This window comes from Diadema antillarum, unplaced genomic scaffold (genome assembly GCF_040938485.1).
Source record: "Diadema antillarum isolate AM-2024a unplaced genomic scaffold, OU_Dant_1.0 seq00000369_RagTag, whole genome shotgun sequence".
NCBI classification, from domain to species: domain Eukaryota; kingdom Metazoa; phylum Echinodermata; class Echinoidea; order Diadematoida; family Diadematidae; genus Diadema; species Diadema antillarum.
The window spans coordinates 410,600-437,420 of record NW_027271370.1 but is presented as its reverse complement, the minus strand read 5'-3'; the positions used below and the strand labels follow the sequence as shown (position 1 = coordinate 437,420).

At 38.1% G+C, this 26,821-nt stretch overlaps 1 protein-coding gene across 1 annotated transcript in view; it reads right to left on the bottom strand.

The window, feature by feature from the left end:
• Window positions 1-26,070, bottom strand: part of LOC139731402 (G-protein coupled receptor 54-like) — a 131,700-nt gene extending 105,630 nt beyond the window's left edge. Inside the window, exon 1 of the mRNA XM_071642290.1 lies at window positions 25,639-26,070. Within this exon, the coding sequence (XP_071498391.1) occupies window positions 25,639-26,070 (432 nt within the window). The remainder of the gene's footprint in view (window positions 1-25,638) is intronic.
• Window positions 26,071-26,821: the final 751 nt, after the last annotated feature.

The window sequence follows — 26,821 nt, the reverse complement described above, 5'->3', positions numbered from 1 at the left end:
TTTCCTGTGGCATTGCACATTAAAGCTGTGGGTCTTATTGCAATTTGTGGTTTCTAAACTGACCTTTGCAGGCTACTGGTAATACGTTGATCACGACAGGGAAAGGGGTCGTTGCTATTTCAAATGATGTACTTGCCTGTCGATGTTATCAACAGAATACCATTGATAAACATCCAAAACTTATCCTTAGGACTACAACATTAACATGATTCTTTGTGGCCTGTCTGCCATGAACAATAAATGTCAGTCTGCATAGTTTGCGATCTTAGAAATACGAGGGCGTCAGTTTAGAAAAAAAAAACTGCACATCTTCACCTCTAAATATAATCTCTTTCACACACACACACACACACACACATACACACACACACACACACAATCATAATATCACTTGCTCAGATGTCAGATGTCGGAAGTTTGATTATCACTATTCCCTGTCTGAATTGAAAAGTCTGAGAATGTTTTGATATTCGAAACTTTTCTTTGAATGTTATAAGTTTCTCTCAAACATGGAATTGACGTATTGCCTTTGAATCATTCAAATCATTTATGACCGCTCTGTGTGCATTTTATCAAGGGGGCAGACAAGCCTAATGACCGTAGGACTTACCATTATTCACTGTCAAATACATAGAGTACTGTATATGCGGAAAGCTGTAACTGCAAGGATAGCGGAGCGGAACGTTTTTCTTTTTTTTGGGGGGGGGGGGGAGGTAGGGGAGGGGTCGTCTTTCCGTCATAAGACTCTTGCTCTGGTAAAGAGGCACAGGTACAGAGCGATGAGCAGAACCGAACCTCTGTAATTCTTGGATGAGTGGGCTTGTATATCTTTTTCTATTTCTAGGCATTTGTGTGTGTGTGTGTGTGTGTGTGTGTGTGTGTGTGTGTGTGTATGTGTATGTGTGTGTGAGTGTGCGTGTGTGTGTGTGTGTGTGTGTGTGTGTGTGTGTAATTTGATCAAATGCATAAACCGTGGACAGAAAATTCAGTTCTACTCGACAGCTTTTGACCTTGCAAAATGGGTGTTCTTATCGATACGGCACTTGCCGGCATACAACTCCTTACTTACCCTTCTGTAGCCCCATCCTAAATCCTTGTATCATGTTTTCATGTTCATGGTGTAATGGACGCTATCTGGAGTATTAATAGAAATAAAGCAATGGTAAATGAAACTGAAGAAAGAAAAGATTTATGTGTAATAGGAACGGTTCGGTGTAAAAATGGCAGAGGTAAAAATGGCAGAGGTAAAAATGGCAGGGGTAAAAATGGCAGAGGTAAAAATGGCAAAGGTAAAAATGGCAGGGGTAAAAACGGCAGAGGTAAAAATGGCAGAGGTAAAAATGGCAGGGGTAATAATGACAGGGGTAAAAATGGCAGAGGTAAAAATGGCAGAGGTAAAAATGGCAGAGGTAAAAATGGCAGAGGCAAAAATGGCAGAGGAAAAAATGGCACAAGTAAAAATGGCAGGGGTAAAAATGGCAGGGGTAAAAATGGCAGAGGTAAAAATGGCAGGGGTAAAAATGACAGGGGTAAAAATGGCAGAGGTAAAAATGGCAGAGGTAAAAATGGCAGAGGTAAAAATGGCAGAAGTAAAATGGCAGGGGTAAAAATGGCAGGGGTAAAAATGGCAGAGGTAAAAATGGCAGGGGTAAAAATGGCAGAGGTAAAAATGGCAGAGGTAAAAATGGCAGAGGTAAAAATAGCAGGGGTAAAAATGTCAGAGGTATATAAATAATTATGTCAGTGGTAAAAATGTCAGAGGTAAAGTTGTCAGTGGTCGAAATGTCAGTGGTCAAAATGCTAGAGATAAAAATGCCATTGATAACAATTTAGTCGTTGAAATGCAAGAGGACGAGGTAAAAGTGACAGATTTTTTTTTCTTCATGTTTCTGACACCTTTCTCCAAATACGGGCTTTTCGTGCTTTCTGAAATAAAGCACGGGGGAGACCGGGGAGAAATGGGACACTCATGTAACTTGAAAAATGCTTGGCCAGGCAACAATCCAATTATATCAGTAAAAAGATAAGCCTCGGTACACCTGAAAATGGACATATTAACCGCTTTACAGCTCTACAGGTACACTCATCTTATCAGTAAAATATCAAACTTACTATAGATATGGTAGGTCCTATACTATGTTAATTTTAATAAGTGTGCAAACTTCTGAAAATAAAATTGCTTGATAACAGACATGCAGGTATGAAAAATTGGCAGGGATCTTTTACTGTTTCTGTTACCACTGGGAGAAATTTAATAGGGCAGTCAACGGTTGCATTTCTCCCCGCGGCACATGTAAATCCTACTTTGGTCATGATGGTTATCCAATTTCTCTCCAGGTTGTCTCATTTCTCCCCGCTTGATGTCCCATTCCCCCCCCCCCCCCAAATTTGGGGTTAAACAAATCATTAATTACACGAAAATGTTTTATATATAATATAGGGATATCACTAAATACTCTTAGTGGGGCAGCTTAGCAAACCTATCGCGCGTTTTGTGATACAAGCACCAAATTTGGCACAAATGTACATTAACATTATTGCGAACATTTTCAGATATTGGGCCACTTGGAATTCTCTCTTTATGTCCGCCATATTGGATTTCAAAATGGTCGCCATTTGAAATCTACAGTTGCGATTATCTCTGGGTCTAATGGTGCTATTGACCTGATTCTGGTGTGTTTCGGGAGTTACGCCAATGCTTTGGGGTAACAGCTAAGTTTGAAAGGCATCAAATATTTACATTTTTTCGCCTGCGGATTCGTTCAACAATGATTGAAAGAAATCCCATGGCAAACTATCGGTTTTTTCTCTCAGTAGAACAGTTTATTGCTAAAGTTCGTCTCCAGTTTTAATAGGCATAAGTTTGTAAAGTGACCACAAAGTGTTCATTAAACTTCGAGATATTTGTTTTTGCGCCATGTGATACTTGAACAATGTAATAAAATATTTTGCAAGAGCTTACTTATGTCTGCCGATACATCTGCTCTAGTTTCTTTTTTTTTTTGCGTTTTGTATTTTTACTTCTACATTATGTCCTGATCAGGCCTTGTGAGATAAATAGGCTCCTACGAAACCTAAATGTGAGAAATTAACATAGAACAGGTGAAAAATTAGCGGTTTCCTTCTATGTCTCCTTCACTTCTGTACACTAAACAGTTCAAAAAATGAAAAATAATGACAATATACTAGCCTAGACATGAGCGGAATTCGTTTGTGTAAGAGTGTGTATGTGAGAGTATGTATATCTGCGTGTAGAAGTATATGTATACCAAAAGTGGGTTCGTGCGTGTGTGTGTGTGTGTGTGTGTATGATAACTTCATTTGGCGAAACAACGTAGGATTATACTGTTTAAGGGCTTTGCAGCATTGTTGGAACCCCCTTACAATAATAGATAATAGATAATAGTAATAGTAATAATAATAATAACAATAATAATGATAATAATAATAATACTGAATAACAAAAATAATTTCCCATACACTCTTAGAAAAAAAGGTTCTCTTGAGCACCATTAAATGGTTCTCAGCACTGTCACAATAGCGACACCCTTTTAGGTGCTCGTGAGAACCTTTTCTAAATGGTGCTTGTCGGCACCTTTTGCAAAAGGCGCCCATTAGAACCTTTTTCCCGATGAAATGGTGCTCGCGAGTACCATTTAAAAGGTGCCCATGGGCACCTTTTTGACTAAAGATGGGCACCTTTTTGACTCTTTTCAAAAGGTGCTCATGGGAACCATTTCATTGGAAAAGGTTCTAATGGGCACCAATGTTAAAAGGTGCTGACAGGCACCATTTAAAAAAGGTTCTCACAGGCTCCAAAAAAGGTGTCGCTATTGTGACAGTGCTGAGAACCATTTAATGGTGCTCAAAAGAACCTTTTTTTTTTTTTTTTCTTAGCATGTAGTATGTGAATTGATGTCTGTGTATTTTTGGTGTGTTTCACATGCAGTGCTGGTAAGGTGCTTCACTGGCACCATTCTTAAAGGTACATTACCTATCTGCATTGAAAATGTGCATCACAAACTCATTTGAAATGAAATGAATTCATCTGAATTTCATCTCATCAGTCAAGCATACGTTCAAAACATGTATATTAGCAATACATCAGCATATCATACATTATCATTGACGCTAGAAAAAAAAAAAGAGCAAGGATAACACACCCATGCACACACACTTTCACAAGCATGAATACATGTACATGACATTCACCAATATTTTTTCATGAAACATTACTCAATAACTGAAAACCATAGAAATTTGCTCTTTCACAAATTCGCAGAAATGTATTTATTCACCTTCACTTTTACAATCTAAAGGTGAGGTTTGTATTTGTTACGTTATAATCTGTCAAATATTCTTAACAAAATATTTTCATTTGTTCACTAATTTTTTCCCGCGATATTTGTCATTTGTGTACCGAGCAGTTCTTGAAACACCATCACACATCTCTGTACAGATGATATGAAGTAGCAAGAGGTGCATCAGGCTTTTGAAATACATAACAAAATTTCTAATTCTCTGTGAAATAATTCCTGCATGGATGAGATACAGTAATTGTGTAAGTCTTAAAATAGGCAGAAGTCAAGTACAGCTTAAGTAGTATGAGGAACTTTTTCCACATATTTGCTAGTTTGTTCGGTGTTGTTTTTTTTTTCTTTTAACGCATATTTGTCCTAAAAGCAACTACAAAGGGCAGGAAAACAATTCCATTAAACAGGACCTTTGGTATTGTCACAGAAAACATACATTATATTGCTGGTATGATACTTGGGATAGGATAGGCTTTACACTTCTTCACTTCACTTCACTTCACATTCATAACGTTGAGTACTTGAATTAACTTATCTTTGTTTATATACGAGTGACCTTTTTTGTTGTTGTTGTTGTTCTGCAATTTGAAAGCACCATAGACACATCTATACAACTGCAAATACAAGAAGAGTATCAATTCAGGTTAATCATGACTTCTGACAATTTACAGCATGTCCTACGAAAACACACACAAAAAAAAAGAAAAGAAAAGAACACATTGTTTTATAATGAGAAGGATAATAAGAATCCAAAGGGGAAGAGAGCTAGGATACCACACCCACACAGTTTCACAAGCATGAATGAACAAAATTCCTCAACCATGATCTAAAATATATAACATTGGGAATCGATAAAAATTTGAAGAGTTTGATAGCAAAAACCGATAAGTCCATTTTTGAAGATTTTGAAGTACGGTCTCTGTCATAAAGTACAAAATAATACCTTTTAAATTATATATTGGTTACTACATATAAAGGTACATTTTTGAAGTTATGGTCAAAAGAAGCAAAAATTTTCTTATTGTTCTCTTTATTTTTCTTGACCTTTAATCGCAAATATCTCCATTTGGCAAATATGGACTTATCGGTTTATGCGAACAAACTCTTCATTTACACTTTTTTTTTTAAAGCAGAGCAACAAATTCATTAGAGTAAACTATATGCAATGCAGGCCTAAAGCTGAGGTTTGAATTTGCTGTCCTATAACCTGCCTATGACAATAATATGTTGTTAGCATTTGTCATTTTGTTCACCAAATTTGCCAACAGTCTTTTAAACACCACCACCACGTACATCCATTTTGTATTTCTGCAAAAGCAATATAAACTGGTGACAAGAGGTGCATCAGTGCTTTGAAATAAATTAGTCTTCAGTTCTCTACACAATACGTAATTCCTGCGTGGGCATAAATGCAATAAGTTTTACCAGTCTAGGTGCAAACTTTAAAAGTGTGCAGAAATCGACCACACAATGACTGGAGAAGTATAAAGAGCATTTTCCGTTTGTGCTTTTAAAGTTTAGAACTATGAATGACTCCACTTCTCAGATTGGCATCTGGTCTGATCTCATTACGTCCCCCCCCCCCCCCCAATACAGTTGATTCAAAGCTGTTAAATGCAAATTATAGTGAAACATTATCACTGGTACATTGTAAGTTGCAAATACTGTATTGAGATCATAACAAAACATATGTGACCCTCCATCACACAAACCAACAAAAAGTCGCCTGACATGAATATTTGGTTGACGGCAGATTCTGAAAGAGCAGCTATAAAATACACTATAAGTCAATGCAAACGGACTTACCTACCCTATCTACATATTTCTCAAAGGTTTTCTCTGGCAGTATCGGTGTTTTTTCTTTGACTCAGCTCATTCTTGGCTAGCGTAGGTTTCTGGTCGATGCTGTCAACGGGCTACCGGGCTAAAATTGTCATTCTGATCGATGTACTCTTTTGGTCACCCAGCTCATTCTTGACTAGCCCATCGGTTCTGTTTGATGCTGTCAACGGGCTATCACAGGCTGTCATTCTGATCGATGTATCGAGATCGCCTTAGCCACACAGCTCATTCTTTACTAGCCCAGGGTTCTGGCTGATGCTGCAAATGGGCTATCCCGGGCTCTTATTCTGATCGATGAATTCTTGTGGCCGCCTTGCTCATTCTTGGCTAGTGTTAAGCCTACGGTTCTGGCCGATGTTGTCAACGGTCTGTCATGGGCTGTCTCTCTGATCAATGTAGAGTCTACCTTTTTCCCTAACCGCACCAGCGACCTGAACATGTACGTACTGCTTCATCGTCCCGGCCAGAGTTACTTGTTCCCTGGTTTCTGTGCATGTTGGTGTGTCCACTTCCCTGATATATGAACTGAAAGATACAATAGACCTACACTGCGTTAATAAAACAATGTCATTGCTATAATTCGATAAACAGAACACTGCATTACATGACGTGACTCCTCACTTAGAACAAGCCTGAAAACATACTGAAGATATTTTGACCGAACAGTTAGGCCTACTGGGCTGTAGACAGACCTCTATTGGCTCTAATGTTAACACTGACAGTTATAACTTATAAGTTATAGCGCTAGAACAAATTTCCTTATCATGTAGACGGTATAGACCTTAACCCGGGGCGCTCCTTGTACACAGTTATCTTTGCGTTCGGCGTTTGGGCTATGTTTCGGAGTCAGTAGACTCTATTTTTAATAGGCATAGAAATGTCTGAACGTTACATGCATACCTAGCTAATTAGCCCGGCCCAGTCGCTGTAAAAACGTGACAGCCATGCTCCGGCCCTGCACGGCGTCTGATCAGGCTAGCCCATGAGCCATTGCTATGCCAAATTTCTAATTGGGAGCAGTGTCAGGCCTAACATGTTATTGTTAGATCTGGATCTACTGTACCTGGTAAACATTACACAAGATAGCAGCTTCGATCAAATTAGATCTAGCAATAACATTAGGATCTAGCTAACCGTTAAGGTTAATCACTGACTGAAAACGAAAACTGAGTGATGAATCTAACGCTAACACGTAACATTCTAACTTGATTTTGTACCAACGAATGTCATCTAAAAATGAGATAAAACCACATAAAACTAAAAATCTTACCTCTTCTCCTAAATTGTGATGACTGCCATGGCGAAAATGGAATTGACAGTGACACGTTTCCAGTCCACTTTGTCAAAATTAATGTCTAACGTTACCGGGTGCCGCTCGTTATGGGTGTGATGTGTTTATGTGTAAGTACAGTGTCTACACTATTCACTAGCCGTCTGCTGCTGTATGCTGCAGGCATGGGTATTGCACTGGCACTCTGCCGCTATGCGGTGGTTGTAGGTTTGCATAGGCGCAGGCAGGCAGCACAGGCTACATAATAGCCGCGGCGCGTGCCGCCGCGGTTAATAGTCCTATACTAGTACAGTGCAGTACTAGTATGTGTACGTTTACGCGTACGCATATCTGATCGAGCGCTAAAATTGGATGGTGGCAGCTGTCAGTTGGCACGCAGCCAAGAGAAGTCATTAGTCTACGATTAAAATAATATGTACTTTTTATCATCACAGCAGTAGAAACACATACAATATTTTTGTACCAATACCACAGTTTTGGTGATTCTTACATCTGGCATTCGAATATATAGCAAGCGGAAAAATGAAAGTGGATCTAAAGATATTGTTTGACCTGCAGGAGTACCACAAATAACACTCTGGGTCGCATACTAGCAAATGGTGACGAACGGAACCATTTCGATTGGGAACCATTTATAGGTGCTCATCGGAACCATTTTGCGAGAACCATCTGATGAGAACCATTTTGGAGCCGACGAGAACCATTTGAGAACCTTTTTTTCTTAGAGTGTAGGCCTACTAGGCTCTTAGCTGGTTTATCATACCTCTGAACAGACAGATTACGCCACTACACTTGAATCATACTCAGAATACTGAGTGCTCTAATCTTTTTAAAACATAATTAAATAAACATTCTTCAAATATGCAGTTTGGATGTGATAATTCGATAAGTACAGTTTGCTCTGGCTAGGTTACCGTTCATACGTTTATCTCTGACGAAATCACTCTCATTACTTCTAACATTTTACCTCTCAAATTTTTACCTCTGCCATTTTTACCCCTGCCATTTTTACCCCTGCCATTTTTACCTTTGCCATTTTTACCTCTGCCATTTTTACCCCTGCCATTTTTACCTCTGCCATTTTTACCTCTGCCATTTTTACCCCTGCCATTTTTACCTCTGCCATTTTACTGCCATTTTTACCTCTGCCATTTTTACCTCTGCCATTTTTACCCCTGCCATTTTTACCTCTGCCATTTTTACCCCTGCCATTTTTACCTCTGCCATTTTTACCTCTGCCATTTTTACCCCTGCCATTTTTACCTCTGCCATTTTACTGCCATTTTTACCCCTGCCATTTTTACCCCTGCCATTTTTACCTTTGCCATTTTTACCTCTGCCATTTTTACCTCTGCCATTTTTACCCCTGCCATTTTTACCCCTGCCATTTTTACCTCTGCCATTTTTACCTCTGCCATTTTTACCCCTGCCATTTTTACCTCTGCCATTTTTACCCCTGCCATTTTTACCTCTGCCATTTTTACCTCTGCCATTTTTACCTGGCACCATAGGAACATACCCACAAAATCAGAACACACATGCACAATACCAGTTGCTGAGGTTGAGACAGGTGAAAAACAATATGATAAGCGGATGCAAACAAGAGAATAGGTTTGGTGATTCAAAGTGTGCAACATAGGTGCACAGGCTCTGTGTAAAGTCTTCTGTCTCAGCAAATAACGAATACAATACCTAAAGATATTGTGCCATATCATCCTTCCCCTCCTCAAAATTCCACTGTTTTCAACGAACAGTCAAGTATCACGTGTCACTTTACTTTACGTTTACGTCTTGTGACTTTTCTTGAAACAGATCGCTCCAAGTCTACGAAGTGTTGAGTAACGTACGTGACCCAACAATTTGTTGATATGCTTCGGACAATCCACGAATAAGCTCACGTAAGTTGTCGCCAATGTTTGAAAAAAGAATAATTTAACCTGTAATTGAGAAGAGACTAAGGAAAATGGTTCAGGCCATAGATGTCATGTAATTCTATAGTTTTGGCGCAGCAACCGCACTTGTATGATGCACATGTACAATACGCTCGGCTAATTCAGTAGAAGGGTTATAGCCAGCATGGTATGACAGAGTGGAAGTGGGTTGGGGATGAAACAAGTTCTGCTTCCACTACTTTTGCTACTAATGCTACTGAGTATGAAATGCCTTAAAGATATGCTCATTCAACACTAGGCCACGCAGCGCGTTCTCATGTATTGCAAATACGCATTAAAAAACGTAAAACAAAACAAAACAAAACATAGTTCTCAGAAGGACTCAAAGTTAATCCTCCACCATTTGGAATTTGTTTGATAATACATCGAACGGTCCTAACAAGAAGATTGTCTGACGCGATTCGCCAAGATAATAATTTGTTTGGAGCATTTTGAAATAAAAAGTGTACAATAATTTCGCTGGTATGAATACGACTATAATTGCTCCCGAAGCGCCCCCCCCCCCCATCAGTAGTGAGTTGTTGTAGAGCTTTACGTGAAGATCGTTAGTGGCCTTGACACAACTTTTGCTCACAAGACAAATCACCTGCTGTAACAGTCTAATGCTGATAGGAGTGTATGTGTTATTGTTATTGCATGCTTGGCTTCTAGTTTATTTCTTTGGTGAAAGACACGAAAAGCTGGTTAAAATGTGGTAACCTTAGATATCTAACGTACTGTTTTAGGCCTAGAGACATAACCTCCCATGGCGTGTATAGAAACCCCTGAACTTGATTAAGTCTATGGTGCTGCTGGCTACAAAATTCCATCGGAAATTGTGACTTGTGTTACACGCAGAAAATCTACTCAATAAAACACTCACCACATAGTTCGCGCTTCTTCAGTCATTGATGTGCAAAATGCACATCAACAGGATTATCCAGATTGCGTGGCATTGTCTATAGCTGAAGCGTGGGTCTGTACTGTGTGGGTTGACCGAGAGTCTTCATTCCGATTCATGTCGCTACACAGGTCCACACACTTCTTGAGCTAAATTATGTCTTTGACGACAAAAGAGCCAACCCTTGATAACAGGAGTGCACAAAACTTTGGCAGTAGCAGACAACAGATCACACCCCCACATTCCCTTAAAAATTAATTGAAAACTGTACACTGAAATTCCCCTAAATTGTGAAGTTGTCATCACAATAGACATCTATGACTTGAAAGCAAGACATTCATATAAATGAAGGATTTGTGGGGATTTTCAGGATTAGGCTGGATATAGGTTAACGTTATGGCCTATCTAAGGTGTTGTGTCTCTATCTCACGGGTACCGACTCAAGAAGGTAGCACAACACAGTCGACTTGCAAGCAAAGCATAACATGTGTTTATCCTCCCTGAACTGCAACATATATTATATACTGTAATTATCCGAAGCGAGGAGGTGATTGGGGCCACAGATGGTTGTCCGAGAAGCTCTAATGGGAAAGTGAAAGATGATGAGCACAAGGAATTGAAGTATTGTTTAATGACCACACATAAACTTGCAATCAGGATATAAATAGGCTCTCTAGATTCATGTTCACGTCAGTTATGTTGCAGATATTTTAAACAAGGTAGTTTAAGAATCGGATTGTTATCAAACGAAGAAAATATGTGAACATTTCACGAATATGCCCCTTGACAGAAATTTGAATGAGGCAAAGCACTTTCCTCATCTTCTATGCAAGGTTCACTCTATATACCTGTACTCTCTTCCCATGTACAGATCTCCTTCCCTTTTTATGGGAATACATTTAATTCAACATTTCATATGGTCACCTAGATAGCATATATGATACCCTCCATTCTTTCCTGATTTTTTTTTTATTTGTGGAAGTAGACTGCTGCTATGGTGCGGACTAACATAACAGTCCTTCTGTCACGTTATTGCTGAGAAGCAGCTTTCTCAATCCTCTTTGTTTATGTTGCTTCCACAATTATATTGGTTTTTCCAAAACAGCATATAAATCTACCAACATCATATACTTCTTGATATCCTCTCCACCAAAGAATTTAACCCATTCAGTGTGAAGTGGGAAAAGTTAAATGTTGCATCTGCAATATTGTACTTTGAAGGTCCAGTTTACCTTTGGGAGCAGTGATTCCAAAAAATATTCAAGATATCATATTTTTATTTTGATGCATATGCGTAGGTCTGTTGTTCCACAAAACATCCTACCATATAAATTTTTCGCAATGAAGCCTAAAATATAAGGAGATATCAGTATTTTTCTTAATAAACCCTAACTAGACGGTTTAATCTGAAATATTTTTATTATATCTATTGTTCACATTTTGTATACTATATCTAATAATACATAACATTGATTTTACTGGTTGTTTCTATCCCTTACTCACATTCTAGAACTACTTTAAAGCACTATTGCTGGGTTTTTGTTTCATCTTCAAATGGTAAATTATGCCTTTAAAAGAAAAATTTAGCAAGTTTTTGCGGAACTAAAATAACACACTCCTATGCTGGTGAATATTCCATGTCTATTCTCAGTCGATAAAACTCTTTTTCACTATTCCTTAAATAGAAAAGAAACATAATCTAAAAGTATACATTTAAGTATTTTATTAAGTTATTTTTCCCCTACGATTTCCCCTTTTGTCGGCTTTAAATCTACAGGTGGTTGATCTGGTTCTCGTCCAGTTTGTGTTGTATTTTCTGGCCAGCACTGGTCGGTATATGTTGTAGCAGGCTTCTCAGCAGGGCATTGCTTTGGCCGTTCCAATACTCGTTATAGGGATGTAAATAAAAAAAAAAATGTCAAAGCGACCTATCCAATGGTCAACATGAAGGTGTTTGTGTGTGTGTGGGGGGGGGGGATCCACATAATGAATTCAATATCAATACTACTCTGTTAAATTTTGAGCTTCGTGCAATGTGCTGGTGCAATGGAAAACTTTTAAGAAATTTTAAGAAAGAGAGAGAGAAAGAGAGAGAGAGAGAGAGAGAGCATAACTAGTCTCAGTAAGAAGGGCTTGCAATGTTAAACATCTTGAATTTTCAGGTCACTGTTTGGTAAACACGACATTACGTGTTCTACAAGCGTGGAAAATAAACGAATAGTATAGCTATGTCTCACGCTTTAATTACGGTCACCTGTTTTACGAAAACCCGCAAACCGTGAACGTGATACGTGACACGTGGCACATGACTGTCCGTTACGAGTTAAAATCCAGTGAGTGATAAAAACGGCTATATAGGGCCTGTTCATGTACATTGTTTCGTGTATACAGCAACGACAGTAGTGATTAGAATATTCTCTTCGTACGTGGAATATACAGTTGACAAAAATAAAAAAAAAAAAAACTCGCCATCATTTCCTCGTGTTAACCGAGCAGAGTCACTGGCTTCCACCGAAGCAAGTATTTTCTTTGTGTCATGTCTTCATCCAGAAATATAAGCTGCACTTACTTACCCTATCAAATACAGATTGCATTTTAACATTCCAAATCTTTCGATAGATCGTATTCATAGGCCAAAACATGATCAAGAAGTTTGATTATATTCTATCGGTATCGATTTCTCTCAAATGCCCCCCAAAAATCGACAACTGAAACCACAATAGTCCTGTTAACACTATATCCAGTTTGGAGAGAGACAGAGTTCTATACATGTCGCTTGAGTCGGGATCAATCTAGAATTTCATGAAAGGTATGTTAAAAACCGATGAAAGACTTCGCGGAGGTATGCATTAAAAAAACAACAACATTCAAATCATCTCGACGATAACGAACTCTCCTGGATTTGGCCTTTGCGATAACGAGTACTTCTTGAGATGATTCGCATTACCACGGCAGCATGACCAGAGAGTGGTTGAGAGCCCTGGTAAAGTATTCTCAACCTGTTAAGGCGGATATAGTGTGAAACCCTATGCGCAGACGGTCGATCAAGGTCGACGACGCCAGACCACTTTGCGATGCGAAAGCAAGCGTCCTCCAGCGTCACGTGGCTTGTGTGAATACATATGTGACAGGTGCGCTGGGATGAAGTAAGATTCTTAAAAAAGTGGTATAGTAGGTATGCTCATAAGGAAGACGAAGTTACTGTCGATTCAAGGAAGATAGCTAGTTGATATTTGAAGTCATGATAGACAATGTAGCTTGAGATTTGATATGACCGTGAATTTTCCAATCATATCTACCATCAGCCGACACAAATGAAAATTCCGTCTGTATACGAAAATTTGAAAAAAAAAGACAAATGTACGCAACCTGATTGCCATGATGGGCAGTGATTTATGTTTATATACATTCATGAAATTACATTGAATAGAAGTGATAGACAAATGTCAACCTTAATTATGTGGTATAAAATCAATCACTCCTAGCGATGGAGCACTAATTTAACAGCCGTATGAATAGGATATCAGCGTCTGTTTACCTTAGAAAAGAATATAGATATGGGCTGATTGCACACAGACAGAGCCAAATTTAGGAACACTAAAGCTCTTACAGAAGATGTCAAAATATAGGGTTTTATAAATATTTCTGATGTTAAAACAAAAAATCATGATTGTGGTTCGAACTTAAGATGTCTAAAAGGTCAAGAAGTGTCCATACCTTCCCTTTATCTTCGCCCACTTTGGGACTTGCACATTCGATCCCTCATCCTCAGGGTGGAGGTAGTACCGGGAATTAGCAGCCGTGCACGTGAGATGAAGCGCCTCAAGCATTATATTGAGTAACGTGGACATTGACAAGTGATGAAGTTATTGTTTGATAAGAAATAGTGCAGTTAGCTAGAGCAAATATACATAAATATATGTATCTATCGCTCTCCATATATACATATATGATATATATGATAATAAGCTTGAATATTTTGTGGTGATAAGGGAACGAAAAAAAAAAAACCACTAAAACTTTAGTGCATAATTAGGAAAACTTACAGTAAGCATGGTAAGGAGTACTAGTAACCGAGATTCTTCGTGTTTCAGGTTGAGAGTTCAATAAAACTTTCCTCGCAAAAAGACTGAGGGAAATATTACACAAAAATCAAAAGAGAAATCAGTCCTATACAGCTCTCAGCGTCGTTTCAAGACAATCACTGGCTTAGTGAGAAATCACTGTGAGAAATTGCAATGACGGTGCAAATGAATCTTTGTTTATACAAAAAGAATGGTAACTTCATTTCAGTGAGGAGTTAAAAAATCAATGAAACTTGTACTTCAGACATCATGATTTTGGTAGCTGCTTCAAAATACGATCAGTGTTGGTTCAGTCTTTAAGTCTAGTCACATATTCAATTGTGTTGTAAAGCTAAATCTGAATTATGGCTTGAGCAAGGTATAAAACTTGATAGATCCTTAACACTCCAATATGTATATATTATAATCATATCATTATAAGATTCTTTTTACTATGCGTTCAATTGGATATGAAGAATATTTTAATAATACCAAGTTGTATAAAATGTGGACAATGAGCCAAGGAGTATCCATGTGCCTTGTGGTGATGAACCAGGCAATATTGCCGATTTTTCCTACTTTAAAATTGCGCTTATCCCTACTTCTCTCTTTACTTAAAATCAATGGAAAGCCACGTCCATCAGCCCGTGCTTATTTATATAACAGTTGTTGCATCCCTCCTTTGCAGGATCCATATCACACCAACTGGGGAGAGAAAGGAGAATAATTTAAGTAATTGCCTATGATCCACGCTCCCATTCGGATTGTGAAGACCCATGTGACACTCTGATGAAATGTCTGGTAGCATATTTGACGTTTCTGTATTTTTTAACGGTGTTTGTGAGCTGTTGGAAAGGTTGCGTGACATCCCTATAGTGTGGCAGCTGTGTTGTCATCAAATCGCGTTTGTTATTCGTCTCAAATTAGTTTGAGGCGCAGAAAACTGAAGTCAGGATAAACACTTTATGGATGCTATTCAATCTTCCTCCTTTTTTTCCTTTCCTATGTCAAATGAACAAGATGGTCTCCAGAAACAGCGGTCAACAATGAGATTGATAATAGTACATAGTTGCGAAAGACGCCCCAAGGGAGGATTCTAAGCTCGAAAGTTCACCAATCCATGTATTCTGATCTTTGCCATTGATGAATTGGTCAGTATTCAATCACTACATATGCAATGAATCCTTGTTCCAATGAATTTGGTGAAAAAATTCTATGTAGTGCATTGGGCTCAAAAAGCATGTTCAAAATAAGTGTGAGAACACTTTAAAGTGGTAAACACGCAAAGCAAGGACTTTATCAAACGAAAAGGTAGAATAAGTGTCACATGGTAACGCAGAAACTACAAATGTTTACTGAATGAGCGTAAGAGAGAGAATGGCCTAAGTAAAAACACTGATTCCTATGTAATTCCTAGGTAGAAGCCTGGCACGATGCGGACTACCATTTTCTGTCCCATTTGGGACCAGCGCAACACATAATAATCAGTAATATGATTTTACTTTACTTAATGTAATGTTCTACACTTCCCTCGTTGATGCGGCACCCTATGTGTATGAAAAGTGTATATTTTATGTGATGAAAATGAATTCGTTTCTAAAGGGGTATTATACATGATTTATTACATTCATTTACCTTAATAGTTGCTTTTTTTAATTGTCCGAGCTTTCCCTGGCCACGTCACCAGCAGTGACTTCATCCATCAACAAGTAATGATGCACTTCACCTCACAATAACAAATAAGCGTTTGTGTCTCACACAAACTTTTGCATGATTTAATCCCAATATTCCACACTATCAGACACCAAACATAATAAGCAAGTATGCATTTTATAATGCAAGGATGCTCCATCCTTACGCAGTGGCACCAGCCGCTCTTTGCTGATGAGCTGGAGGGAAGAATCCTCCAAAACGCCACAACAGCGAAATCTCAAATGACTAATGTTCCGCAAAAGCAAGAGGGCAAATGAGAGAGAAAGAGAGAGGAGGGGGAATTAACACATTTTAAGTTACAGTTTATTTTGCGCCATTGTCAAATTACGGAAGTAGAATAAACAGTAATGCCTGATATACCTTCGGTTTAAACAACTAACATTAACAACAACAAAATCTAACGGCCGCAAAAGTATTCGTGTGATCACATAATAACATATTAGTGACGGTTATGAATTTTCTATGAAAAGTCACACACGAATGAATAACTCTAGGGTTGTTTTCACGGGCACACGAGCGATTTGTGAAGGATATGAATGTCGTAACAATGGCAAAACATTCGCATTTTAACCAGCGCGGAGGTTTGTAAGCGCCTTCAATTTTTTGGTTTTTTTTTCTTTCTTTTTCTTTTTTGGGGGTCGTTTTTAGTTCGGCGGGGTTAAAAAGATTTCAATTCCTTCCAAACGTTCATACAGCATCGCAGGTCGTGATTTTCCCATGAGTTCTCGAGAATGAATTAAAAACTTCGTCATATGTGTGCGACCTACTGCGAACTTGGATTTAAGTAAAGACAGCAGTCAACTCCCTAGGAAACATTTTCCCCCATGATTATTCGAATAACTGCGTTGTTAGGTAGCGTAATTTCGTATGTGTGAACTAGTTGTACTAATAGCTCAGCAATTGTACATACATTTGCACAAAGTTGTGAGAACTATACGCCCAAACTGGGCGAGAATGGTTTACGGCTCCATTGTCAGGACAAAGAAAACTTTTCCGAGTGTTGACCTTCGTCATTTGCATTGGCATCCTTCGCGAATCATTCGCTCAGTAAAACAGCCTTTTACGAACTATATATTGTTGCATATGGAACAGTATTTATTTAACAAAATCTGCATTTCATGCGTTGATCTCGACAGAGGAACACTTTGGAAGAAACATGGTCCAAATGGTTTCGGTGATGCAACATTCAATACTTGATACACCCACGTATTTTCAGGGCTTATTATGCAGTCTGCACTGCAGCTCACGCCTCGTAGAAATAACATTCGTCTCATCACAGTTTACTCGTTCAGTTCCAGAGCATCAGCCACAATGAGACAATATTACAGAGTCTGTCATAGACCCCTATACTAACTTCAATGCTTATCACCAGAGAAAGAAAACAGTATAAGCTAAACTGAATAAAATCAGCAGCGGCAAGCCTGTGAGACAGTAAGCAAAGACTCATAGAAGAGTGTGTGTATATTATTCACATTATATGGGTTTGCGTGTGCGTGTACCGTATGCCCCCCCCCCCCAACAAATATAACGGGACCCTCAGCAACGACAACTTTAAATATAGTGAATCTATCCCAATATATATATAATAATTATTATATATATAATTATTGCCCACATCTTACAGAAAAACCAATTCTATTTGCTCCAGTGGTCAAGAGAAATAAGAATCTTTGTAGAGCATGTCAGGAATCTCTTCCCTCCAAGTTCTGGTCGTTGTGCTCACACATCAATATGCAGTTCCAAGAGCATCTAAGTGCTAAACTAGGAAGAAACAAACCCATGACATGCTTTGCAACGATCCATATCTCTCTCTGACCACGTAACCAAATTGAATGGGTTTTTTTTTTCAAAATATACGTAAGATGTTATTTTTTTAGACCCTATAATAACATTTACACAGTTTAAACATGTTGAAAGTTATCTATGCGAAAATCCGATTGTAATTTTTGTTAGACATACTGTGTGATAATGCAATGATGTTAAATAATCACATAATACATGTATCAAAGTCATTAAGTAGGATACAATACATATGATTCGTCATTTGATATGCAAAGGAGGCAGCGATTTAAGTAGGAGATGAGAGAAGGGAGGGATCTCTATTTGACTGTCTGCGATCTTTAATGGGCACTCACGTTTTACATACACCTTGGAGTCTTCTTGAAAGCTCGTCCCCAACAGACAGAGAATGCGGGCACCGCTCGTGCCTTTGACTGATTTTATTGGTGCACGTTATTCCAATATGGATTTCCGGCTATACAAAGGTGTCATTTGACCATTGTCAGGACTTTTCATCTACCAAGCTAGTCCACCTCCAGAACGGAATGAAATGGACACTGAAATGCCAATCTGCTCATTGTTGTCTTTTATCTTCGAATTTGTGCGTGTTTGGAAATAGGTATGATTATTATGAGTCGGGATGACTATGAGTACCGGTACTTCAGAAATATAGATAAAGACATGTTCTCAGATAATTATTTGGAAAATTGGTAATACGATTTATAATTTGTTAATGAAATTAATTTACACATCGATTTTCCTTTTTTGAATCATGTACTTGTAATCTGCTTACTGATATTCCATGTGATATTACTGAAAATAATTTTGATTTATGTATGAAATTGTTTTGGAAGAAAAATAAATCAAACAAACAAACAAACAAACATGTTGTTATCATCTCCGGGTTACTACACTTTTTTCTGCGATGCATACAACATACATTGGCATTGTTTTTAAAATCAAATGAAATCACTCAGATATCTGGTTAAATCAATTAAATGAATGGTTGCTTAAGTTGATAAAGTCGTTCATAAACACCTTTCGCTGCATGCAGATCATCCATTCCTATTAATATTACTTAATAACTTATTTCTTGTCAACACAAAGGAAAAGGCCATGCGAGATGCCATTCCCTTAATGGTGTACGTGTAATCTTCAGTAGTGAAAGGTGGAGAGACACAAACTTTCCCCAAATGCGCGGAATATTTATGTGATAGTAACGAATCACTTCCATTTTCCCAGAATGTGGCGTGATAGGATCGGCAGCCATTGCAGTTACACCCAGAAATTATTATTGCATGATATTGCCTTTGTTACAATCCAATTATACATTAACACTATATCATGAGTGCGTTAAGGAATTCTGCATAATTTTCCTGTCGTTTCTTGCGATACGGAACTAGACACTGGATTTGCACATTCCACAGATAAAATTTATATACATTTACTTAAATTCATGAAAAAAAAAACTGTGCAATAAAGTTAATTTTCCTTCTTCTGCTATCACTTTCTCATGATTCAATATGCAAGGTATTGTGGTGTGTGCTATAAATTTCATTGTCGTTTTATAAATTTGTCACCATAGTGTAAGAATTGGCATATCTATTCAGACGGCATGTCTCTGCAATAATTTTCTCAACCGTGAAGATGCAGACTGTAAAAAAGATATATATAATAACAAAAATCTCTATTGGGCTGTAAAAAGATATCACCTGAGATATTTTGTTCCCCCCGAAGAAGTAGAGAAGAAAAAAAAAAAAACAGTTCGAATGTGTGACACGAGAGTAGTTGACCTCAGAGTCATGTTACGTACCACAATCTTCGTTTTATTTGTCAAATTTTCTCCTCCAAGGTGTCCCTCTGAGGAAATACACTGGGAAATTGTTTTTCGTAATACAACGTAATGGAATCAATTATCGACCAAGGTAAAGTAGATGCAGACGTTGATTTTCAAATGTGTTTTATTTGGGTTTACCCTTCCTTTATAAATATTATGGTATTTTAAATTTATTCCTGTTTCTTACGCCTGACAGTATTATACTTCCGAATAATCTAGTGACCTAAAGTTTGAGAGCAATGAGCTCCTCGGTATAAAAAGGCATTTAGATTTTGGGAAAGAGTGACGGTTTCATGAAAAGTCACACCAGGAATCCTGGGATGAAAGTACTTATAATACTATCTATTTTATAACTGAACGTATAGGCAAATGAAGGTTAACATTTTTCCAATGCAGTCTAGATTGTATACACAGCACGTCAGAAAGTGAAATAAAAAAAAAACAAATAAAGAAGTGTATTTTGCAGATGATGAAAAAGTCCCTATTGTAAAATAGTCGAAACTGACCGCAGATGGAAAATCTGCGACTCGTCTCTCCGTAGTGTATTTCCATTACGTGGTGAGTTACATCAAAATATTACTTTACACCACAACATAAAAAATATTGAGTGAAACATCTCCTCTTTCAATTACTTTGACCTGATATTTGACTTTAATAAACAGCTTAATCTGCCTTCTGTTTATAGGATTTGTCTTTTAAAGTGCAAGAGACATTCATTAGAATTATTGCAGAGTCATGCAGGAAAAGCCACTTGTTGCTCGTTGGACTATCTCGACGAAATATGTCGAGAACGTGTCAAGAAAAGAAAACAAACAAGACAAAAGGGCACGTCCTGCATACTTGCATTTTTCAATTTCTGAAATCAGTTATCAATAATCAATTATGAAAACATTTCTGTGTAGATAAGTTACCACTCTGATTCCGACAAAAAAACCACTTTGAATTACATAGTTAACTAACAGGTGAGCGTGTTAGATAAAGGAGTCACCTACTTGTCTTTATGAATCATGAGTAGTACCTGTTGGTTCCAAAATAATCCACAATGTACGTACACAGTCATTTGAAAAGCCTTGTATTCAACAGAATATCAAATTGTAGGTGAACATGATGAACAAACTGAATACACGTGATAAGAATAATTCATCAATGTCCTACGTCAGATACATTTGATGTGTATCAGGAGTGTCCTTATTGTCAGATGTTGAAAAATAACACTGACAGCTTTCATTTGACTTGGCGGACTTTCTTGCTGCTGACTGATTAGTTTAACATTACAGGAGCCTTTGGTGTAAAGTAGCCCCGTACAGATTGTCATAGTATTCCTTGTAATGGAATAATTGATAAACACTTCTGAAAATGAAACAGAAATCTGGTAAATGGTGATGTTCATTTACAAGTGTAACTCCTTCACTTGTTTGAGTTGCCAGCTGTATAAATGGCTGCCCGGCAACGCTCGGGTGATAAAAATGACAGGTCATATGGAAGAGGGGTCTAGGGCAATTACACCCTGGGCGACTACCCCGCACCCTTCCCCTGGCCCTCATCCTAATCCTAATCCTGAATCTAATCCTAATTCTAACCCTAAGCCTAACCCTAACCCTAATCTTTACTCTAACCAGTCCTTACCACTAACCAGTATTTAGCCGGGGGGGGGGGGGGATGGGTAATTGCCCGGATACGATGGGAGAGCAGTGGTGACCTTGAAGAGGCTACCCTGGGTAAATAGGATAATATTATTATCATTACTGTCTTTACATTACATGGTTGTTGGTACACTTTAACGAAGGAAACGTTTAACTGCTGAAAGTTTGGGTAAGGGCATTAGGAGCGTATCTCTTCCTCTACAGGAAATTTCCTGATGTAGGCCTACAGCCTTTGTTGAAAGTGCATGTTAAAAGTTCATGGAAGTGTAACTCGAACATGAAGCTTCATTGTGGCTGTTGGCATAGACTAATTATTCCTTGATGAAAATTGATGTTATTTTTTAGGTCCTCGAAAAGGTTCGCAAAAACAATTCAAGCTCTTTAAAGTGTTGCTACTTGTTTGAATGATAAGTTCCTTTCCAACTGGAATACTTGTAATACTGGTAATAAAGAAGAAGAAAATATTTAAAGCAGGAAAACTGGCGTGCCACACACACAATCCGGCGTGTTGATGTTATGGTTAGAGTAAGTCACACAAAGACACACGCATATACGTGCATGCATGCATGTGTCAAATCTTCAAAAGCTGAGTAAATTAGTTACAATATAATTAATGGTTCTGATATTGCGTGTATAATTACATGTATATCTAATCAAAATGGAAAAGTTATGAGGTGAATTTGAAGGAAAATTGACGAAAATGATCGCTAAAAGATGAGATTGCTTTTACTGTTATGTGTGCAGCGAGTGTGACGGACGAATTTGAATGTTAAATGACTAGAATGTGCGACAAATTAATTGAATAAACTTTGTTCTTAAATGATCGACAAAAGACAAATTTGAAATCAGGATCGGCAATTCCAGATTTCCCCGGAAGAAATTGAACTACAAATCGATTAAACTGAAAAAAAAAAACAGTTTGAGAATGAAAGGGAAAAAAGAATATGGTGAGTGATTTATTTCTGTATAACGTTAGTGCATTTATGTAGAGATTTTCCACAGATGATTTTCCCTGTATATTTTCAACCATTTGTTCTCTAAAATAAAACAAAACAAAACGGTAAAACGACGAATTTACTGTTACCCTACAAGACAAAGCCGTTCCTTTTTTTTTGGGGGGGGGGGGAGATTGGTTTGGCATTCAACACTGACATTTTTGCCAAAAAATATCAACAACATCAACAACAACAAACAATCAAGTGTCATGGTCCTAAAGTCTGGATGATCATCCTAATGATACCACTATTAACCATTCCCTCCCCATATTCAAAAGCAAATTAAAATCTTTATTTAAAAACAAAGTATGACAATGAATCCGTTTTACTCGCTGTATGTTAATGACATGTACGTATGGCGTTAAGGTAGCTTGAAATTCTGTTTGATATCATTTTTCCATTCCTTTTAAAACCCTACAATATAAAACGGTATTTTCGAAACTGAAGTGAATATAATACCTGTACCTCTCCATTTTCGGTCAATTATTTTTGTTGTTTACTACTAATATCAGCAAAAATTGAGCATTTCTACTCTCACGGCTAAATTTGTTTTCCTATGTATCATATGAAAGCATTCAATCTGAGGGACCGACTAATAGTTACAAGCATTACTTTTAGTTGGTTCCGTCACATTTCGCACTCTAATTCGTAATGGACCTAGGCATTGGTTCCGTCATTTACTTAAAGATAGCCATGTGTTGTCTATTTGCTCTGATTTCACTGCTCTTACTATTGTAGCTATAAGTTTCTGTGTGTTAAATTGTAATCTGATGATTTGATGATTTTTTCCCAAGTGATATATATATCATATATGGTTTTGTCATGAAATATGAGAAATATATATATATATATATATACATATATATATACACACATATATATATATATATATACACACACACACATATATATATATATATATATATATATATATATAGAGAGAGAGAGAGAGAGAGAGAGATAATTCATATATATATATATGTATATATATATATATATATATACTGTGGGAAATTGGTCTCGACCTGAACGCGCACGGTGTCTCATCTTTAAGTGTAGTCTATGTGAAAGAAATGTGGTAGAGACGGACGTTGGTCTCAAATACTGCTTCTATAAGCTTTGAATATTGAGGCCTGCGGCCTTTATCAGGGTCTAATACCAAGCGAACATACATTTGAGAGCAACGTCCTTCTCAGACTTTATTTCTCTCGCATATATATAGAATTATCTATCTATCTATATATATGTATATATATATATATATATATATATATATGTGTGTGTGTGTGTGTGTGTGTGTGTGTGTACAGGGAGAGGGAGAGAGAGAAAGGGGGGGGGGGGGAGGGAGGGAGGAAAGAGTGCATCAAATCGCAGCCCCCGAATACTCATTCTTGATTGATGACCAGCCTCATTTAGTATCTTTGAAATAAAAGGCTCAGTCCAGAGCATGCAAACACGGCCTGTTCCAGCACGGTGGCACCGCCATCTGAACAGGTGTAAAGCACACAGCATCTTCCCAGGTTCGACATCCGAGTCAGGTTGAGAAGGTGACAGGATTCTCCAAGGAAGTGGACTTCAACCATTCCTTCCCAACGAGGGGAAGAAAAAAAATACTCGGAAGCAATGATAAAGATCGTAATGGTAGAAATAACAAAATGACTATTATGGAAATCATAGTAATTATAGAAAATAAAACTATAGAATAGACTCAGTCATGAGAGGAAAGGGACGAAATTTAGAAGGCGACGAAGAAGAATAAAAGAAGTCTGAGAAAGACAGTAAAAAAGAGAATAAGATGTAATTGTTTAATTTTGTGCAATTCGCATACTCCATATAGGTCCAAGCATAATTCTCAATGCAGAATGAGAACTGTATGCACATTACTATAGCTGCATTAGGCACTGTGCCTAGGCGACAGTGGAATCTGCATCGAGCTCCACAGATTGAGATAAGGTGTTTATCTCCTAGAGCATCAAGGCATTTGTTATTGTTTTTTATTTCCGAACTGCATTAAGTCAGTTATGCTGTAGACTAATGCCAATCACTTTTCATTCGGTGTTTGCCTCTCCATGAGTGCAAACACACCCGACGCCAGGATTCTAGCTGGTCGTGACAGATGGGCAAGTACAAACGTTGTGCGATATGGAACGAATTGTCAGTTATTGTGTTGTCGAATGCTACGTGTTTGTCGATGTATTCTCATAGGAGGCATTTAGAGGTGTTACTTTTATTCGAGTTCAAATTCAATTTTCAAAGAGAAAATCCTGCTGAAATGATAATGTTATCAAGCAAGAGTTTGAATGATTTTGCCTTGGTGCCCACACTAACTTTGAATACCATTTGCTGTGAAAGGAGAATGAAGAATGTTATCATTACCGATACGCATACTTTCAGTTGAATCAGCAATCAGTTCATGCGACAAAATTATCTCCTCATCTTTAAAAAAATAAACTTTTTTTTCTAAAATCCATTTTGCTCATTGTTTTTTAATTTCTTTCGATACAATTTAAGCATCCCTTTTCAAAACATAACCATCTATCAATAAATGGTTGTAGTCTTTCGCCGCTGTTCAATATTTCAACCTTATGTTAGGATTTACCCATAGTTCAGCAACAGCCCAACAATGGACTCCACAAACTGAAATTAGACGTTACTGTTACGCTGAATTAACATCGCGCTCCTTGTTATGAAATGTTCATAATGATAATTAAAAGATTAAGAGGCCATTTACGACATTAATCACAGCTTTCTCTTCGTTTCATTTCTCGACTCGTGCCCTCTCAGATTTAACTTACCGAGGAAGAAGATACATTTATGAATGTACTGAAAACGCATAACTAAAATGCATTTTGATAATAAAGACCCATACAACATACACACACACCTGTTAAAAACACAAACACTTGTAATGGACGCAAGCACGAGAGCGTGCATAGAAACAGGCATACTTTCTTTTTTTCTCTCTTTAACTGCTTTTATCCTCAATTTATGCGTTTTTTCACTCATACTAAATGTTTCCTCTGTTTTGGAGGGGAAGGGGCCGGGAGTGGAGGATGTAAGCATTTAGATAGTTATAAACTGCACAGGAAACTGCTCCTAATACATTTGGTATGTGATATGAAATCTCCGATGAAATGTATAGTTTTCATGATGTAGCCATGAACGCTTAATTGACAAAATACTCAAAAGTGTTTTATATATAATGACAACCAAAAGACACCAGTGGAGGTTGCTGTGTTGCTATCCTTTATCATGCACACCTCCCGCAGTATTCAATAAGACATGGAGAGAAGTACGTCCATCATACATCAACATATAATTATACTTACATATTGCATGTACACCACCATCTTGCACATAAAGTCGCCAAATATCCAGGAGGGCAGAGCAAAAGATGAGGCAGTGATTGGCGCACAGGCGAGGAGAAACATCATGTCGCTGATGGCATTGTTCATGATGAAGTAATTGGTGACGCTCCGCATAGCCTGGTTACGGGCAATAATGAGAATGACGCAGAAGTTGCCCACCAGTCCGACCACGGTGATGATGCCGAATACGATGGGGACTATCAAGTAGCCGGCGCTGCGAGTAGGCAGTGTCTGGTTACCTAAAATGTTACTGATGAACAGTGTACAATCTGCGTAGTCGGCCGAACTTGGCAGAGAATAATCTGAGAAGAAGAAATGGCCACATCCTGGTAACAGGGAAAGTTCCGAATCCTCCATTGTCAAAACGCTTCCTTCCAGCTCGGCAACATCCATTCTGACTGAATGATTGGCGTGGAATCACATAACCATGTGCGGACGAGGGACTCACAACACAAGACGAAAGAAACATCCCAAGCAATTTTATCATAGCATAGCAAAGGAAGGTAGAAAGGAACAAAGAGGAAAAGAGGAATATGCATATAGAGGTGCACGTTTCACACAGTCTAGGACCCAGATTTTTTTTTTCTGAAATAGGTATTGTTCTATGCCTGCAAAGTCAGTATCATATGTGTGAGTACGATAGTCATCCTGAGCGTCAGAGAGAGAAACGGAGAGTGGGGCCTAACGGACACCTGCTCGATCTCCTGCTTCGATCACTGATACCGTAACTCGTACCTCCCCTTTCTCAACGCACACAGACCTAGGTACCATCACACACCAACACACACACACACACACACACACACACACACACACACACACACACACACAAACTCCCTCCCTCTCTCCCTCGCTTTCTCTTTCGGATTCTATTTCTCCCTTATTTCTTCTTCCCTTCCCCCATCCGTTTGTTGCAGTCTCTCTGAAATCTTCCTCCTTTCCCCCTAATTTGCTGTAATGTGATTTTAATTTAAGGCTGGTCATCAAGATTCTCTGCCATGACGCTGAGTAAGAAGAGGATGGGTCAGTGAAATATTCTGCTTATTATTACAGTAGTTTGAAAAGAATATATAGGGGAAAAGCACGTTGAACAATAGATTACGTCTTCATCAACAACCAGGGGCTGGAGCCAGCTGTGCGGGAA